The sequence below is a fragment of the Tachypleus tridentatus genome, chromosome 6 (genome assembly GCF_004210375.1).
Source record: "Tachypleus tridentatus isolate NWPU-2018 chromosome 6, ASM421037v1, whole genome shotgun sequence".
Classification (NCBI taxonomy): domain Eukaryota; kingdom Metazoa; phylum Arthropoda; class Merostomata; order Xiphosura; family Limulidae; genus Tachypleus; species Tachypleus tridentatus.
This window is the reverse complement of record NC_134830.1, coordinates 141073773-141095236: the sequence shown is the minus strand read 5'-3', so window position 1 is coordinate 141095236 and position 21464 is coordinate 141073773. Positions and strand designations below refer to the sequence as shown.

Sequence of the window (21464 nt, the reverse complement as noted above, 5' to 3'; positions counted from 1 at the left end):
GCAGCTTAAACCTACATCCTTATAAATCCAGCCACACTATTATACAGTTCTCAGGTAATTATAAAAATGTCACCACATTACCATGTCTCCTATAAACTACAATTCCTTCAGTTAGTGGCAGTTTAGTTTAAACATTTAAAATGGGTTAAGAAACAAGCATTTCAATAGGTGAACCACAAACTGTTAACTAAACACATGAAGAATATATCTTTGAACAGTTCCTGTACTTTATTTCAAAAATTAGATTGATTTTTCCTCTACAACTTTAACAACAATTCCCCTAGCTCACACAGATTAAGTTTTTAGTTAGAAATGACCTTCTCTTATATTTGGAAGTGTTTACATTATACTGACTATTCATTACTATCAATAATAATGTGACCAGATTTTCTTCACCACTTCTTCAGTTTTCCATTGTTGCTATAAAACAACCCTACATGTAGAACAAATAAAATCATATTTCTTGTGTGTATACTAACTTGATGTAAGTGTTTAACTGGGTAAGCCTAAATCCTTAGTAAAATATTATTTGTTAATTTTTCACTAGGTATTGTGAAAAGAGATACCTAAGAGATTAATTTAGAGTTAGGATCAATTCAGGAAAAAATAGGTTTTTATTTTTCCTTATAACATTTCCAGTGATTCAAGGCAAACATATACAGATTTACCTCTTTACTACAAATAGGTGAAATATTTTGTTCCCTAATACTAAAGCAGGTGTTAACAAAACAAAATACTATCTTCTAAATCAATTCCAGTAATAAATGTAGGTTTAAAGATTTTTGATTAATCTATTCCATCCAGTGTAGTGTTATTTTAATGCTACAGAAAGAAAAACTAAGAAAGTCCACCTTACACGTGTTGTATATTAATCCAACCCTTTATATACCTATATATAGGTGGAAAATTATTCTTTCACACACAGTAACAATTGAAAATTCAAATGCGACATATACATTACAGCACTAATTATAAACAAAATAAGTGGTCCTACACAGCAACAGCAGTTCTGGGAGAACATGCCTGACGTACACTCATTTCCTGTGGAATAAAAACATCCTATTATGAGATGAACACTTTCTTTGTGATAGAAAACATTAAATTGTAACTTTTGTTTACCTCAGTAATCATTTAAATAGTATCTAACATATGATTAATGTATTTCTGTTATACACAATATTTTTACAACTATGTGACTTGATATATTTTATTTAGTTCTATATTAACAAGACAGAAACCATGGATCTTCAAATTCACAAACTATCACACTAAACACTAGTTCGTATCTGATCTCACTATTAACTAGATGATGGTTTTAGAAGTATTTCCATGTTTGTTCCACCCTCTTCCACCAATGTTTAGACTAACAACCACTTACCCACATATCTAAGAGTGATGTAACTGAAAACTTTTCGGACATGTTGCTCAACCTCAACGTCAAGTTCTTTTGGATGGTCTGAAGGAACGGAGTTGACTCTAACAGTATCATTGTCAAGAAAATATGTTACATGAAGAAGAAGGGGCCTTAACTTTTTTAGGACTAAAATGTAGTGTAATTAATGAAAACACAGGCTTAGGATTAACAGCTAACAAGTTTTAAAAAATTGACTTAAGTCTCGGAAAACAAATCACTTCAACAGGTTTATCCATCATTTGCCAATATCTAAAAATATAATACATAAGCAATGGACTTGTAACTATAAACTATCTGTTACAGTATACTTACAAAGACAACAATAAACTTTACCTGTTACAGTATACTTACAAATATTTTCTTTGTTTCTGTAAACCATAAGGATGAACACATAATCTCACATTACAATTCTAGAAAAAAGGTGAGTTTTTACCGTACTCAGGTTTATGAGCATTGCACAACGGAGGGGTGTCAGGGTACGTTTCTGGTACAGTGATCATGATTGGAGGAACACAAGGCAGGTTCTTGTCATCTAATGAATGAAAATACAGTATTTATCCTTCTATCTAAACTCAGTAAACATCAGAAAAAGAAAAAGTTAAAAACTAATATTTAATATCATTCCTAATAAACACCATACTTAAATTTGTAACACATTTTACTGACAACAAATGTAACTAACCAAGTTTCTAGTGCTATTATATCTTTGTAACTAAGTGTTCCTTGCTACTTGTTAGTTGTTCCTCTGGAGTTAAAGCTGATGAAAGATAGATTAACAGGAACTACTTGTATAAATATTGTAGCACCTAAAAAAATATTCATTTGGTAAGTAATGATTTTAGCTTCTTTAACTTAGGTACAAGCTTACCTAACTGACATATCAAGTGAACCGTTCGAGAACCACTGTGCTGAACAGGGTCAAGTTGCACTTTGAACCTCTGGTCCAGCCGTGCAATTTCTCCCTGCAATATGTCAGTCCCTTCCTCTTCCATTTTCTTCTTCTTTGGTGGTGGGCTGGGAAACCTATCAGTGCAATACAGACTGCCCATGCAAGTGTTTAATAAATGGCATTAGAATATATGTATTTGATCTCATTCAATTTGTTAAAATTAGTTTAATGAAATATATAAAACATTTCAAAATAACACTTCTGCTTACATTTTTTCCATTGTTATAATACTTTACTTACTTTCCCAAAAACTATTTAATTGTGATTTCTATCAACCAAAACAAAATGAAGAAATTACACATTTAGACAAAATTATATTGGTTAAAAATTAAACTTGACAGTTATTTTAACTGTAAGAGAGCAACAAGCAAAAGACAATTAAATTGGATTTAAAGAGTAAAGAAACAAGTTATAAACAGCAAAGAAGAACCGAGAAACAGGAATACTAACAACAAGTGTCATCACTAACTAATACTAACAAATGTCAATTATACTTAAATCTTGCTATTTGTTGATCAAGTCCTATCAATTTTATATGTCTTTAGAAAGTTAGAAACATTTTAACTTTTTTTTAAAACATAGTTGTTACTTCATAATGCTGACACATTATTATTCTAACAAGGAATAACTAACTCTCACTTCTACAACATTTCAACAAGTAACGTTTGAATGTTTATACAATTTAATGAGTAAAATTTCAGACATTTTAATGAGCAATGTTTTAAATGTTTTTTTTCCCACTAAACACAAATCTACACAATGGACTATTTGTGCTATGTCCGTCATCAGTATAAACACCTGGTTTTTATCTTTATAAGCCCTCACACTTATCCTTGAACCAGTGAGAAGTTTCAAAGATAAGCCATTGGAATAAAATTTCATTAGCATAAAAATTACAAAATACACACAAAGAGAACATCGTATTTGGTAGGTTTTCTAGTGGCTATCCTAAAGTGAACTCAGTCATACCTTGTAGTTGGACCAGCCAGAATGGAGACTGCTGGGCCAAAGGTTCTCTGGAGTGTGTGGCTAAAGAGAGGAAGTTTTATATGGTGTGATAAAGCATCTAGAAGTGGCTGAAAAATATTCTGTTCCTGGGGCTTTGTCAGGGAAGGTTGGGGCTGTGCCGAGGCCTCATTCTGTCAGTTTAATATCAAACCAGAATCAGAAAATAAGTGAAATTTCAATAACATAAATAGAAAGGTCACCACAATATATACATCTGTTAATATTAGAGGTTTAAATAAATCACTAAACAAACTTAATAATCCAGATGATTTAGGGAAGGGAAAAGCAATAACAATACAAAAAATTCAATAACATGTGTTAGTTTGGAGGTAGAAAGATCTACTTTTCACGTTTTTTGTTTTTTTGCTTTCTGACAAAAAATACATCTCTATTTATGTTCAAAATTCACCATCAATTTATTGATTGAGTGTACAATGCATGTAATGTATATTCATATTTCTTTTTAAACATTTATAACAATGGATAAACTCAACTCATGCCACTGTTGTACAACTGGACAAAGTAATATATTAAAGTAAGGAAGTATATTACTTAACCCATGAAAAAATAGTCTTAAACTTGCACATACATTAGTTATTTATAATCACTGCTCAACCCATCAACTTACCAATGTTCTACATGTTTATTACAGTCCAAGCTTATCTAAACTTCAGTGGATTACATACATTAACTTCTTACAAGTTTTACGGCTTCTTAATTACGATACTTTTGAATATACTCACTGCTTGTTCCTTTAATTCCAGTTTCTCCAAAACATGTTCACACTTTAGGAGAGTTTCCATTGGGCATCTGGAGACATAAATACAAACAAATAATGTGCTTGATTACATGAATATTTAGTTGTAATTTGAACACCAAAATCTATGGGTAGGACATTAATATACACTGCAACAGTTGTTTTGTACCAAAATTAAATATGCCATTTAAGACCAGTCTTGTTCTGTTATAATTTGTATTGTTTGTGCCTTTCAGCCAATCATACAGATTAACTAACATGAAACATAATAAATTATATATTGTTGTCAACTAGCTACTACTTATGGTTACTTTCTGTTTGTTAAGTGACAATTTATTTGAATTCTTCCAATAACTTGTTTTCAATAATAAATATACAAATTCCTATAAAAAGTACTTCCTCAAATATATATGTTCTAAATAAATTATTCATGTAAAACTATTTTTATTACACCCTACAGTCTCCACATTTTTAAACCTTTGTATTAACTTCACAGAACTAATTTAACAACTTCTGTCTTTGAGGTTCAAATTTCCTCCATATATAAATTAAAGCTGTAGTTTTATAAATTCATCCTTTTGTTACCTCTTATTTATTTGATTCTTAACTGTGACCGAGCTATTCTGTATACTGATTTTACGGAGAGCAGCTGGGAACCATCATTTAATTATCCACACTCTTTATATTTCACTTATCAATAACAATTAATACTATCTTTTATAGTTACAGTAATAGAAACAAAAAAGTTATATTCTAATCTTAACCATATTGCCACAAAATAAGAACTTTCACACAAACAATATAAATTAATTGTAATAAGTGACATTTTATCCAGAAAACTATCTAGAACTCCACAAACCTTTTATTTGAATCAGACAATATATCAAGCAGGTTCTTCAGCTTGCTCAATTCCTTCTTACGATCTAATTATAAAAAAATGTAATTACTGTGCAAGCATTTCCTTGAACATGAGCTTTCTTTTGGTACACAAAAATCTCACAAATATTAACTATTGCAGTAAAATTATACATAATAACAGAAAATATGCTAATATTTTATTACTAATTATCAAAATAATTAAAAACTTCCTTCACAATTTTTATAAATTCAAGACTTTTAACCAAATGGTGGATGATTTTAATAGGTGTATATTCGGTTAATTTAATAATCAGTGCCAGCCTATTCACCTGCTACACAAGTCTACATGTCCCGTGTTTTCCTTAATTCAAACTTTGTTTATGTTAGCTTCTAATTATTATTCATGTGCACATATTCTGATAGTTTTTAATTCACACCCACTCCTTCAGCTACAATTCAACCCACCCTTAAAATTAAAAAACAATATGAAACGCATCATGCAAGAAACAAACAGTGAAACTTTTATCATCACATGTCTTTAAATAACATTTACTGAGAGTATTCATCATTTTTAATATCCATAATAGATAAGAAGTAGGAAAGGTTTCAGGTACATTAATGGAAAAAATAACTTAATACAAAGAAAATCCTCAAATACCATACTGGAAAAGAACTTGACACAAGACACTCTCAAATACAGTACTGGAAAAATAATTTATTAGAAAAAAAAAGTATCAGATATGATATTGGAAAAGAATTTAATACAAGGAAAAATCTCAAATATGGTATAGGAAAAGAAGAGAAGGAAAAATCTGCTATTTAATCAAAAGAAAGATACAATATTGGTTCTGATATAGACATGGTTTACACATACTTTCATCTTTATCTATCCGGGCAATCATTCTTCTCAGAGGCTCCCTGTACTTTGATAGCTGCTTCAGTTTCTCTAAATAAGCTTGATCGTCCTGCGAAGTCCTGCTTGCAGGACTAGCATTCGAACCTAAGTTAGCTGTTAAAAAATAAAATTGCATGAAAAATTAGAAACCAAATCCTTGGGATATTATTATGTCATCAAAAACACGTGAAAAATCTCTGACTATTCATGAAATCATTCCTCTAGACAATGAAAGCAGTATTACACTTCTGATTTAGACCTACAACAGATGCTAATTTCAACTTCATTCCATTACATGTTGACAAAAATCTTCAGAAAATTTTAAAATGTTTCTTTAAGTGTGTGTGCATGAATTGTTTCTTTGAAAGTAAAGTTTATGAACATCATCAGAAGAGAACTAGCTGCTACAAATAGTTTCATATTGAGAAGTTATAACAAAAACTTAAAGTAACATACACTGCAACTAAATTAGTTATGTATAAAGTTGTACAAACTGATAAACTGAATAGAAAAATATAATAAACATACATTTTAAATATCACTTTTAATTTAATACTGAACAAATATCTGCACTTTATCACAACAAAGCAAAAATATCTTGATATCATAAAAACAAATCATCAAGAGATTTTTCTCAATAAGGATATTCAATAAAATTTATTCTAGTAAGAAAAAAACCAACTAAAATACAAAAAGGAAAAAAACCATAATAAACATTTTAATAACATAACTAGGATTGGTATTAGTAAATCTTAACCATGATGACAGACATCCTTAAAGCACATGCAGAATTTACAGACACAATATGATATTCTAAGACTTTAATGGTTGTTTAAATATCTTCTTGTACGTCCATTGGTTCATCAAGTTCTGTCCAACAACTTTATTGGTTGTTTAATATCTTTTTGTACATCCACTGATTCATCAAGTGCTGTCCAACAATTTTAGTGGTTGTTTAAATATATTCTTGCACAACCATTGGTTCAACAAGCTCTGTCCAACAACTTTAGCATATGGTTGGTGACCTCAACTCTGAGACTCAGTTCCTTAAATTTTGTTACCTATTACTGCATTAAAAATAAAACTTCTCTGATACTACATGCTGTTCAGTAATAAAATTAAACAGCATAACCTGACCACAAACAGAAACTTGATCAAATCTTACTCATCTGTGTTAAGACCATTAGGTACAAAGAGATTAAGATTTTGGGTAACCTGGAGTGTTTAATGCACTTCCTGGTGAAGCTACTCCAACTGTTCCTGGAGTCCTTCCAATCATGCTGCTGACAGGAGATGGTACAATCTGAGATGAAGGACTAGGAGTGTAGCCTGCAGGGGAAGCCACCATCTGAGAGCTAATGTAAAAATGACACACACACACATATATTTTGGGCTAGTGTAAAGGTAAGACACATGTATATTTTAAACCATTAACAAGTAACAATCCAAACTGACACAATACAATTTCTATCACAACAAAGTAAAACGTTTAAAATTCAACTTTAATATATATATATATATATTTAAAACATAGCTTCTTATCACAAAACACCTGACCAAACTTAGCTGGAATCAATATTTTGTATTATGGTATGTTTTTACCACATTTCTATAAATAAATATGGTACTTATGTATTAACATATATTAATATATATGTAGCACTAAATGATACCTATTTGATTAAAGAAGATGTGGGGTTAAAAATACTGAACACAATTTACTAGCATGTACTACGCCTAACAACTCATAAGACATTTCTTTAATGTTTTATCCAGCTACCCCAGACACTTAGCAAACATCTTATCTGTCCTAGACAATATCCACCATGTCATCTACTATCAGTACCCTTAAACGAAGTTCTACAACCATCATCCATTACTTATAATCAGCACAACAAATCCACATCTACTTCACCCACCAAACACAGTAGACTGTCAGGTTATGAAGCAATATTGTTGAGTGTTGTTGGCTATTTAGGGTTGAAACAAATGTTGGGAGAAATCAATAATTAGTTATTTCAATAAGACACACTGTTTCTATACACACTTCCAAACCAGGAGGTATGACAATAGAAAACAACTTGGTGTGCACACATTGGTGGGGCAAGATTTCATAAACAATTTTGTGTGGCAAGCATTTATAAATGATCTGGTGTTAACAAATTAGGGTTAACAAGATATTATAAACAATCTGGTGTTCACAAATCAGTGTGGCAAGGTTTTATCTTAAGATGACAATAAATGTTTTTTGCAAACAGTTTGAGCAGAACATTTAAATTTATTACAAACCAACTTAAGTTAATCAGCAAATCCTTTTAACCAAATATAGACAGAGTAATTTATTTATTACGTATTGGTTTCATTATATACAACAACTAAAGTTGTAACATGTACTAACCTTGCAACACTTGAAGGAACAAAACAAATGTCATATACAACAACTAACATTGTAGTGTGTACTAACCTTGTATCACTTGAAAGAACAAAATAAATGTTATATACAACAACTAACATTGTACCGTGTACTAACCTTGTAACACTTGAAAGAACAAAATGTTATATACAACAACTAACATTGTAACGTGTACTAACCTTGTAACACTTGAAAGAACAAAATAAATGTTATATATAACAACTAACATTGTAACATGTACTAACCTTGTAACACTTGAAAGAACAAAACAAATGTTATATATAACAACTAACGTTGTAACATGTACTAACTTTGTAACACTTAAAGGAACAAAACAAATATTATATATAACAACTAATTTGTAATGTGTACTAACCTTGTAACATCTGAAGGAACAAAAAAATGTTACATACAACAACTAACATTGTAACACTTGAAAGAACAAAACAAATGTTATATATAACAACTGACATTGTAACATGTACTAACTTTGTAACACTTAAAGGAACAAAACAAATATTATATATAACAACTAACTTTGTAAAGTATACTAACCTTGGAACACTTGATTGATTGATTGATTTAGTGTTTTATGGCACAAAGCAGCTAGGCTATCTGCGCCAAACATCCAGTAAAAAGGTAAAAATAAATTAAATGTAGTAAAATACAGAAAAGGAAATGAAGGTAAAACAAAACATCATTAAAAAACAGAAAAAGCATAAAACCAATGTTGACACCTAGCGCAGAGTAAAAGAAGTTGTAAAGTACTTAATCTAGCAAAATGGTAATGATCATAACCTGCCAGGAAGACTAACAGAGTTCAAGAACCACTGTCAGTCGCCTAAAGTTGACCTTCCTCCTGGTAGCATAGCAATGGAATAATTTTAAAAGACACCCAAAAATCAATAATGAGTAGCCAAATGTCCAGGAAAACTAAATGTAGTAAAATTTGTAAAAGTAAATGAAGGTAAAACAGAACAGCAATTAAAACAGAAAATTGCATAAACCGATGTTGACATCCAAAAAGTTGGGACTTCCTGTAGCAGAATGGTAATGATCCAGACAAGTGAACCAGTTCACCTGAAGTTGGTCTTTCAAGTCTTGGTTCCTGGTTATGTGTCATTATGGCAAGTAACAAAGGATAAAGTAATAAAAGTTTAAAACACATGCAGCAATATTGGAATAACAACTCGCCACGACGACTAACGGGTAGTTCAAACGGAGAGTTCAAACAGCAGCATTAGTCACCTGAAGTTGGCCTTTCCAGTCCTAGTGTCGAAGTTATTTAATGTTCTGGCCATTTTTCAATGTCAAATTGAACTAGAGAGAATGAAACTGTGAAAAGGAAACCACAATTAAAAAGGTGTAATGAATAAATATCCAACACTTAAATGAGATTAAAAAGATTAATGGCCATTAAAAAACTAAAAACTTTATCAAGGTGGACAGTGTCACCATCACCAATAACATTAACCAATGTTACAGATAAACCCTGGGAAAAAACATGTCTAAAATATTGCCGTCGTTGAGAATCGTAACGATGGCAAGAAAGTCAAATGTAACTGATAGTGATTTGAGTGTTACACAAACTACACACTGGTGCATCAGTTCCAGATAAAAGAAAACAATGAGTTAAAAAACTGTGACCAATGTGTAGTCTAGTTAGAACAACTTCCTCCTTCTGAACCTTACGGAAGCTAGATGGCCAAAGCCCAATATAGGGTTTTATTTGAAAAAGCTTGTTGTCACGTTGCTCACTCCAAGTCGACTCCCAGCTGGCACGGAGCCGAGCCTTGAATACAAGACCATAGTCCATGTACAGAATAAACACAGTGGTGAGTGCCGGAGCAGATAGATTTAGCTGCCATGTCTGCAAGCTCCTTCCCATGAATACCAACATGGCCTGGTACCCAGAAAAACTGGATATAAGATGCAGTTAATGAGAAATGGGCCAGTCGGTTTTGAATATCAGTAAAACAGGGTGTGAGCCTAAGTGTAGCAATTCCAGGGCCAGTATAGAACTAAGAGAGTCAGTATAAATAGTGCAGTTGCAATACTGCTCAGCTTCAACATGATCCAGGGCAAGAGATATGGCATACAGTTCAGTATGAACTGTATGAACACAGAAGCTGTAGAGGAGATTCTGCACGCAACCACCAAACTGCAGCAAACCATAGCAGAGCCCACTGAATTACCTGATTTGGAACCATCTGTATAAATGGGAACTGAAAGATTGTTTGAAAGATGTTCATTAAATAAATGACGGTACTTCCAATCTGGAGTATCTGCCTTTTTTAGATGACTGAAAGAAAGGTCACATTTGGGGGCTGTAATAAGCCATGGTGGGATGGGCTGACCTGTGGAATCTGCAATGTTATCCAAGGACAAACCCAAGCCATCCAATTGTGCCTGGATGCGAAGGCCAAACGGAGCAATGGCAGATCATCTGTTCTGAAAAAGTATGGCCCACCGAGAAACGAAAAAAACACATTCCCAGGTGGGATGCTTTGGTAAGGAATGAAGTTTCGAAGAATATAGTAAAGATAGTTGCAAATGGCGAAGGTGCAGAGAAGGTTCACGAGATTCAACGTATAAGCTTTGAACTAGAGAGGTGCTGAAAGCCCCAGTGCAGAGTCGAAGTCCTTGATGATGAATGGGGTCCAGCATCTTTAAGGCCGAGGGTCTGGCAGAGCCATAGACCATTGATCCACAGTCGAGTTTTGATCGAATAAGAGCACAATATACCTTTAACATAGAACATCGATCTGCTCCCCAACTGGAAGTAGAGAGGACACGGAGGATGTTCAGTGCTCTTGTGCATTTGACCCGTAGCTGCTTCAACTGTGGTATAAAGGTCAGCTTACGATCAAAGATAAGCCCCAAGAACATGGTCTCAGGGACCACTGGCAGCGAAACTTCACCGATATGAAGTTCAGGATCAGGGTGAAAACCCCATTGGCAGCAAAAGTGCATGCAAACGGTTTTAGAGAGAGAGAAATTAAAGCCGTTCGCCATAGTCCACTTCAGTACACAATTGAAAGCAGTTTGTAGTTGTTGCTCAATATATCTCATGTTTGATGACTGACATGAGATGTGAAAGTCGTCGACATACAGCCCATTCGCAATAGTGAGAGGGAGTTGTTCAGTGACGGCATTTATCTTTATACTGAAAAGTGTGACACTCAAAACACAGCCCTGAAGAAATCCAAGTTCTTGTACAAAAGAACGGGAAAGTGTCGAATCCACACAAACTTGGAATCTCCTGTCCATTAAAAAATTTTTAATAAACATGGGTAAATGGCCACTTAACCAATATGTATGGAGGTCTTGCAAAACGCCATACCTCCATGTTGTGTCATAAGCCTTCCCAATGTCAAAGAATATTGAAACAAGATGTTGGCATTTGAGAAAGGCTTCTCTGATAGATGTTTCAAGTTGAATTAGGTGGTCTGTGGTGGAGTGGTGTCGTCGGAACCCACACTGGGTGGGCGAGAGGAGGTTGTGTGAACGAATGATTGTTTTGCCTCTTGGGGTGGGAGAAAAAGATGTATCAGAAGAAATGCCTGTATTTGAAATTGAAGAATGTGGATCTTGAGGTTTGTTGGAATGTATGGGAGGAACAGAGATGGGTGTGGAAGTCAATTCATCAACCTTTTTAACCATGGAGGTCAAAAGACTTTTCATCTGTTTTGAAAACGATTCTCTTGGAGGTACAGAGAGATCTGTCTGCACTCCCACTGTAGTTGTGGAATGAAGTGCAGCAGCATACGTCCGAGATGGAGTGGCGGGCAGCAATTTCCGAGCCTCAGGATAACTATTGTTATGTATCGTTTTCAAACGCTGCACCTCTTTTTCCTCCAACCATTTTGGGCAAGAACGAAAGTAGGATGGGTGAGAACCATTGCAGTTGATGGAATGAGGGTTCATGTCACACTCATAGGCATCATGGTGCTTGCCACTGCAACGAGCACATGTCAGGGAACCACGACATGATGTCTTTGAGTGGCCGAACCTCTGACATTGGAAACATTGGAGAGGGTTTGGAATGTATGGCCATACCCTGCAAATTAGATAACCTGCCTTGATGGTGGCAGGTGCACATGATGATGTAAATGTTAAAACGAGGGTATCTGTTAGCAGTGTAACTCCATCTTTACGAGTGGAGATGTGCCTCACTGCAGAAACTCCTTGAGTGAAGAGACCAGCGAGAATCTCTGACTCAGGGCCATTCTTCAAATCCCTCTCAACAATAACTCCTCGTGATGAATTCAAGGTAGCATGAGGGATAACCTCAATAGGTATATCCCCAATTGCCGATGAATTCAAGAGGAGTTCACTGTGGTGGGTTGTGGATGTTTCAACTAATATGTCTCCAGATCGAAGCTTCTTTACTGACTTTGGAGAGCCAGCAAGATCCTCTAGCCCCTTCTGAATAAAAATGGGGACAATTACCCTAAAGGATTTTCTGAAAGAAAATGTAATATAAGAAAATGAGGTGTGTGTGTTACAGATGTTGAAGATTGTTGCTCAGAGTCTTCAAGACGTGGTCGCTTACCTATTGACTGTTTTTTCACTATTTTATTTAAATTTGTTGAAGGAGGATCCATAGGAAAAAAAAAAATTTTGGTACCCACTGACCCCACCCACCATGGAGCCCTACAAGGGGACTCACTACAATGTCATGCAAGGACAATGCAGCAACGCCAGGGTTTTGTAAGCACTATACCCAAACACCAGCATCAGACACAATGTCCACAACACCCGTTGAGAACTTCCAACACTGGTAGTTGGTTGACTCTAGCCCAAGTGGACCAGCTGATTGACCCAAGGGGAGCCACCCAAAGGCTGCCCGTCTACAGAAATTCAAGGCCAAAGTGGTGTGTTATGGTTGGAGCCCTCAACCACCAGGATCCTCTCCTCCCCCTTCACGAGTCACCACGCACGGCAAACATGTGGGTGGATATTTAGATCCCAGAGAAAGTAACCAGACAGAACAGAACCTTCCTTGGGAGGTCCCCTCCCCATGTACAGGAATCCATACCGAGGGGAACACTTGAAGTAACAAAAGAAATGTTATATATAACAACTAACGTTGTAACGTGTACTAACCTTGTAACATTTGAAGGAACAAAAAAATGTTATATAAAACATTTATCGTTGTAATGTGTACTAACCTTGCAACACTGGAAGGGTGCTGATTTGCTGGAGAAGGTACAGCAGACTGGCTTCCTGTTGATCCCTGACTTGATACCTTAAAAATGTTTCAAGTTTTGAACTCTGTGAAGTTGCTTACAAGAAGCATATGGATTTCTTAACATATACATAAATATTCCTTATTTTATGGTTTAATGTAAAAAAATTCCTCAGCAATTCTAACATATTTAGATGAAACATTATTTTTATATTCTTTAGGGGGGTTACATAGCTAAATGCAACTGACACCATAACACAGCCTCCACATAGCATCTGAAACTTTGCTAATTAGAGAACTAAGGTGTGGTAAAATATAACATAGCATTTTTAAATCCTGATCAAAACAAGTTGCATACATAAACCACAAATACAACTAGATTTGGTGATAAATACAGTTAATTAAATATATTGTTCTTACTTGAAGACACCAGAACCTTCTCTTTCCTTAGTTGCATGACCTCAACTTTAGAAATATTTTTGGCTGTAATCCCGATATCTCAAAGTTTAGTTTTGGAACACATTGCATAACCATGCTTCAGGTCTTCAGTGAATGGCTCTGACCATGTAGTTTCTTTGCAGCTGTGACATTCAAAATAAACCACTACAATATGTGGCCAGAATTTTGGCCACATGATGAAGTTTATTTGTCTCACCTGCCAACAAACTACACTCTCTACAATAACAGTAGTTTTACTTACCACAAGACAAATATGTTTCTGTTAAGTTTACTATATGTATATTCCACATCTATCATGAAGCATACATGCAATTTGATGTTAGAAATGCTGTACATTTTTAGGTCTCTTGAGCTAAACAACCACAAAAAGTTAAAACTGTATTGAGCTTTTATAACTTCTATGTTACATTGAAATACCTTTTACAATATGAAGCATTGTAATACATAAGTTTATAATTTTACACAACTAACTGTCTTCTGCACTCAGGTGCATCATTTATGTAGTTTCTGAAATAACTCATGTTCACAATTTCTTCATCACAGCTCACAAGTAATCTGTTACCATCAGTTAAATGATAAATCTTCAGGAAGAATCCATACAAAATGTTTCCAGATCACTGATGATACTCTTACAGGCAAATTCATGGTAGTAATAAATGAAATATTTGCGAGATGTGCAATTGTCTTTGTTTCCCTCAATCATGTAACTCTATTTGTGTTCTTTTCACTGTAATCTTTACATCATTGTTACATTTCTCTGGGTTTCATCTGAACTACACTAAATGTACGACACGAAAAGTATGTAATGATGTTAGTGTTTCACATGAATTAAAAACTAAAAACAAGTGAATAAATAAAAAATAACTAAGTGTTTACAAAAACATCATAATAATATTATAACTGATCAAGTTAAAAGGGTCATGTTAACAGAAAGGTTTAATTATTTCTGTAGTTACACAACTGTCTTAAAGTTGTAATTCAGTTATCAATCCTCTCCTGCCCAGTCATTCTAAAGTCTGCTAAGATCATAAATATTTGGCCCAAGATATTTAAGAGCCTTCCTTTAAATATCAATGAAACCAGCCTCCTCAAAAATAAATATACATTTCATTTGAGGAAACTCCAAGACATTTCACATTTTCACAGACAAGCTACTATACCATAACCATTTTTTACACATGGACACAACAAAACAAAAGGACTTCTACAATAAAACAGAATTAAATTACTTACTGCTTGTTTTATTGTAATTTCTGTTTAAATGACAGTGAACTTCACATAGTGGATGTATATATATATAAATACAGATATAACAGAACTTTCAAACTAAAAACATAGCTTCAAGACATACAAATGATTGTGAAAAAGTTTTAAACTATTCTTTCAGAAATGATTGGTTAGATCTGATCCTTTTATAAATTTAAGAAAACATTAAGTCTCAAGATAAGTAGGTACAAAATGGTTTATGTTTAGTTCTGTTAGACAGACAAGACCTTAAATGTAATGATCAGTAAGTATAAGCTGGTTTCTGTTTGATTCTGTTAGGCAAACAAGACCTTACACCTAATGATCAGTAGGCACAAAATGGTTTATGTTTGGTTCTGTTAGGTGAACAAAACATTACCTCTGATGATCAGTTGGTATTAAATGGTTTATGTTTGGTTCTGTTAGGTGAACAAAACATTACCTCTGATGATCAGTTGGTATTAAATGGTTTATGTTTGGTTCTGTTAGGTAAACAAAACATTACCTCTGATGATCAGTAGGTATAAAGTGGTTTATGTTTGGTTCTGTTAGGTAAACAAAACATTAGGTTCAATGATCATTTAGTGTAAAATGATTTATATTTGGTTCTGTTAGGTAAACAAAACATTAAGTCTTAGGATCAGTAGGTATAAAATGGTTTATATTTTGTTCTGTCAGGTAAACAAAACATTAAGTCTAATGATCAGTAGGTGTAAAATGGTTTATATTTGGTTCTGTTAGGTAAACAAAACTTTTAGTCTAATCATCAGTAGGTAGAAAATGGTCTCTGTTTGGGTCGGTTACATAAACAAAACCTATAGTTTAATGACAGGTGAATATTTACTACTCCATGTTCAGTTCTGTTAGAGATAAGTCCTTAAGTCATCAGTGCAAATATAAAGGCTTAGGTTTGGAGTGGGAGAAAACAACATGGCAGCTGACAACAGACAACTTACAGACACGGGTGCAGGACTATGTCCTTGAAACTGTGTAGGACCAGACTGCTGTGACATCTGAGTTGGGTATTGAGTAGATGAAGGGCTTTGCTGATGGGCCTATAAACACAAGCAACCCTTCAAAATATACATTTTCATATTGAGGAATGGATGGAATTACTTATTTCACATACTCAGAAATCACTAAACTAACACTACAGAGGTTAAATTCACCCAAAATGTTACAAACAGAATTGGTAGTAATATTAACTAATGAATTTCTGTATTATTATTTACTAAATGTTTTCATAACTACTTAAAAAAGTAGTTATTAAGACAGATAGAAAAGCTAGAGGGAAAAGCAAGCTGCAAGTGTTAATATTACACAATCTTTGTAACATGTAAAAAAAAACTTGGTTTTAATAAAGATTTTTTTTGTATTTAGGACTGAATCACACAAAATAACCCAAGTCCCACATTTGTAACAACATTAATAAGAAGTGACCCATGTTGAACAGATTATGTATTTCATTTATGGCTCGATTCCCATTGTTATTATGGACGAAACTACAGAGTGGGCTAAATGTGCTCTGTCCACAGCGTAGAGAATTAGAAGCGTAAGACATTAAAACTGATTAGTCACTGTAATAAATTACACCTAACTAATAATATAATTACAGTTTTTGATGAATGAATTATAATTCTTGCTACAAACCACTTTGCAAAGTTCCAAAATCAAACTATTTTAGGTTAAAGCATTTTAATACGGGATTCGAGGATTCTCATATGTTTCAACTGTAGCCATTCTACTTTGTTACGAATGAAAGAAACACAAAATATGTAAATTATGAAATTACTTGTGTTTCTGAAAATATACCTGTGCTGACTGAGCTTGTTGTTGTTGCTGCTGTTGGCGTAGCTTTTGCAGATGTAACTGCATGTTGGGATTTAATAACGGTCTTTGGTTCTGCTGTTGACTGGTCATCAAGTTCCCCAGTGGCCCTAAAAGAGATGGTCTTGTGAAATATTATCAAGAAACAAATTACCAAATGTGGGTATTCTGTTACATAATAAGAAATATTCGGATTTTATTTCAGTTGTAATAACAATAAGTATCAAAGTTGCAATACTCACTATATATGTATAATAACTTACAAAAGCTGCTTACACAATGATCATATACTAATATGACAATAGCAGTAAAAAAAATGTTCTCATGGTTTACTCTCTATATATTCTGACATACAGCTAACAATTCTTATGGTAAATTAAAACAAACTCAGTTGGCTTGACTATACTTTTAAATAACATGCAAGCTTGTGTTTTCTTCTCCAACATCATCTTGACTGTACTTCTAAATAACACATAAACTTGTGTTTTCTTCTCCTACATCATCCTGACTGTACTTTTAAATGACACGTAAACTTGTGTTTTCTTCTCTTACATCCTGACTGTACTTCTAAGTAACACGTAAACATGTATTTTATTCTCCTACATCATCCTGATTGTACTTCTACGTAACACGTAAACTTGTATTTTCCTCTCCTACATCATCCTGACTGCACTTCTAAATAACATGTACACCTGTTTTCTTCTCCTACATCATCTTGACTGAACTTCTAAATAACACATAAACTTGTGTTTTCTTCTCCAACATCATCTTGACTGTACTTCTAAATAACACGTAAACTTGTATTTTCTTCTCCTACATCATTCTGACTGTACTTTTAAATGACACTTAAACTTGCGTTTTCTTCTCTTACATCATCCTGATTGTACTTCTAAATAACATGTAAGCTCATTTTTCTTCTCCTACATCATCCTGACTATACTTCTAAAGAACATGCAAGTTTTTCTCCTATATCAAAAGTATAGTTATAAAGAAAATGTAAGTTTGTGTTTTCTTCTGCTACACCAGCCTGACTATTCTTCTAAAGAACATGCAACTTTGTGTTTTCTTCTCCTATGTCATCCTGACTATACTTCTAAATAACATGTCAGCTTGTGTTTTCTTCTCTTACATCATCCTGACTATACTTTAAAATAACATGTAATCTTGCATTTTCTTATTCTTTATAGAAACATCTAAAAAATTCAAACATTTTTAGTGGCAAGATTATATCAGTAACCAGAGTGACAATTCAACTCCAGAGGTTTCAGTAGGAAAAATAAAAACAGATTACCTACTTAATCTAACAAAATATGACCAGAACTTAAAAAAATGATTTAAGAACAAACATCTAACTTACATCGGCCACTAGGTGTCACAACCATAGGATTTAGTCCTTGTTGTGGTATTGAGTTGGCAACCACATTAGGAGCAGAACTTCCAGCAAGTCCTGGCTGAGACATTGCAAGTTGTGGTTGACCCTGTCCACTTCCTGCTCCTCCTAGTACTTGTATTCCTAACTGGGTGACCTGAGGTTGGTTTTGACCAGTCCCTGGACCTGCCAAAGTTTTTAAAGCCAGCATAGGATCTTGGCCACCAGGACCTCCAGCCCCAGAAGGCATAGCTTGGCCAGGTTGTAGTCCTTTCTGTGCTGCTTTTTTTGGATCTAAACACAAGTGACAAAATGTTTTCAAACAACCATGCTTATTTTCATGAGACACACATGTAAACATTTATCATAATTTTTGTGTTGATTTATAAATAAGCTATAAATAAAACACTTTTGAAATCATGCACGTATTCCTCATTAGTTTTACAAACGTTAGAGTACTTACTCATATCTCGAACATGAAGCATCACACGGGCTACATACTCCAAGTATTCTTCCTGTAAAACACATTCTATTACAGCAAACAACATCTGTAATTACATTTCATCCTGTGTTTTGACAGAAAATAAAAAAGTGGGTAATAAAACTTTTATGTTATCAAAACAAATTACAGGTAAAGAAGATGACAGTTAATGTAACAAAGTAAAATGGAAACAATATCTGGAACTGCTGTTGTTGACTGAAATGTTATTCAGAACATTTATTAAAACAGTCACAAACTAGAGCCACTATAATATTCTAAACTTCAATCATATTAATGCTAAAATAAGAATTTCTTTAATAAAAAAAAGATTGGATCTTAAAACACATGGTGTAATTTGTACAAAGGAATGTTAAAAATCATAGTTACATTGTGGAGTAACTTTAAACATTTCACTTTCATCCAAATTATATACACTCAGATTAACATGCACATTTCTTCGTACAAACATACAACTTTTCTTCTAATAATGGTATTTAGACTGACACAAAATAAATCAGTTCTACCCTAATGTACTGTTTCACCAACACCATAAGACAGCAATCGACAGACTACTAAGGTTTATACTTCATCAAAGACAGTTTGTAGACTAGAAGTTCACAAAAATGATTCACCAACACCAGAAGATAATTCATACACTACTACAAGTTCACACTAATGATTCACCAGCACCAGAAGATGACAATTCATACACTACTACAAGTTCACACAAATGATTCACCAGCATCAGATGACAATTCACACACTACTACATGCTCACATTAACAATGCACTAACACCAGAAGATGGCAGTTTGTATGTTACTATATATTCAAACTTTAACTTACTCTAGTATTTGCTTTTTGAAAAATGTGATTTTCCAGCTCCACCACACTTTTATTTGTAGGGTTTCCTGCTTGCTGTACTGCATCTTCACTAAAAAATAAATAAACAGCTGTAAGATATGTAAACACATGTGGTATTTGAAGATTTGATTAGAGAAATTCAAAAACTACATGTTAATACACAGGCTAGAGTTTAGAACACTTACTGTTGTACACACAGCAGACCCAATATTGGAAGATCTCTACATATTGTCTAAAACATTTTTTAGTATGTCTTAGGGTTTTAACAGTGTAATCTGAATGTGTTTGATATAATTAATAAAACTGTTATCACTTGCTAATTTTCAAGCCATTTCAAGTATTCTTTTATCTGTCACACACCAGTCATTCAACACAAGGCAGCACAATAAATAATTGTTATTGCTAAAATATCATATAAGTTTGAAAATAAACACTTCAAGTAATATGAAAGTGTTTATGAAAACTATATATATATTAGTTACAATTTAGTTTAGAGAAAAGTTCAGCATCTTACTGCAAAAACATATATAGCTTGCTTGTATTTTTCAGATTCTCAAGAATGAACAACAAAAATTGAAGATTTCTGTTATTAACTCATTAAATATTAATGTTCACAGTTTTTTATGCTGTTAGTACACTGTAGGCTACTAGTGAATAACTGTATTTAATGTCTGGAATCATTCAAGCTAAAATATTTTTAAATATTTTACCATTGTCACAAAAGTTCTGAATTTGCAAACGTTTAATATTTTAATAATGCTCACTTATTAAGACACGATAAAAAAATCCCACAAAGCCACACTGATGAAACTTCTAAACTATACAACTTTTTATGTTTCTTTTTAATGTAATTATATGATAAGAACTTAGTTGCAATAATCAAACCATGATATGAATCCGATTCTTCTAGTTTAGCACTTGGCCTTGTTGAGTACTACGTTCGTTCGAAATACAGGTAGTAGTACTTTCTATTCATAAGAAATTTAAAATATTGTAGAAACTAATCTTTGTTAGAAAAGATAACTTATCTGTAAGTGAATAATGGCGTAAATGTAAAAACATACATTCTGGCTCTAACATTTTGTCTATAAGAATCATTCCGCCACGACTGATCTTGACTACTGTCTGCCATCCCAATTGGAAATTTGCTACAAATACGCCCTCTGTAAAATTGATTTAAACAGTGTTAATCAATGAAAGGTTTTCTTCAAAACAAATATTTTTATTGCGATTTATTGCGTAGTAGTGAGTAACTAACAACCATAAATACTATACATAAATACATATTCTTAAAGAACAAAAGTATATTATACTTTTTATATGCGGTCCTGAGAGTGTACTTTGGCATCCTAAAAATCGTATAGTTTGTTTCAGTTAAAAACTACACATGCTTTATGGGTTATAATTATCACAAGGATCGAACATGAAATTTCATGGTTTTAACCACACAAGCTTACCAGCGTAACTCAGGTTTTAGGCATGAGCCAGAGTATACATAAATACAATGTTTTATAGTCAATTAATGAATAACACCTCTAAGATTAAAACTATATCATCAATATTATAAAGCTTTGAAATTAAAATGAGATAGTATTTTTTACTACTTGCAACAGATATTAAAACTTCATAATATTTTGTAAGTTTGACAGTGATGAATCTTGCATTTGTAGTCTAAACAATACGTGTTCACTAAAAACAAACATAATATGCTGCTTTAGGCTAGGTCCGGCATGGC

At 33.3% G+C, this 21464-nt stretch overlaps 1 protein-coding gene across 4 annotated transcripts; it reads right to left on the bottom strand.

Moving 5' to 3' along the window:
• Positions 1-595: 595 nt before the first annotated feature.
• Positions 596-20924, bottom strand: LOC143253864 (mediator of RNA polymerase II transcription subunit 15-like). Of its 4 annotated transcripts, none has more exons than XM_076508349.1 (16): positions 20794-20924; positions 19712-19799; positions 18849-18900; positions 18374-18679; positions 17002-17126; positions 16146-16244; positions 13469-13545; positions 7097-7236; positions 5861-5995; positions 4988-5051; positions 4115-4181; positions 3333-3502; positions 2283-2455; positions 1848-1946; positions 1379-1476; positions 596-1041 (listed from the first exon to the last, which is right to left on the bottom strand). In XM_076508349.1, the coding sequence occupies exons 1-16, from the start codon at positions 20859-20861 to the stop codon at positions 991-993; spliced, it is 1812 nt and encodes a 603-aa protein (XP_076364464.1). In that variant the 5' UTR covers positions 20862-20924; the 3' UTR covers positions 596-990. The 4 variants fall into 4 exon arrangements, with proteins under 4 accessions (XP_076364464.1, XP_076364466.1, XP_076364465.1 ...); XM_076508351.1 differs by having other exon boundaries at positions 20615-20881; XM_076508350.1 differs by lacking the exon at positions 16146-16244.
• Positions 20925-21464: the final 540 nt, after the last annotated feature.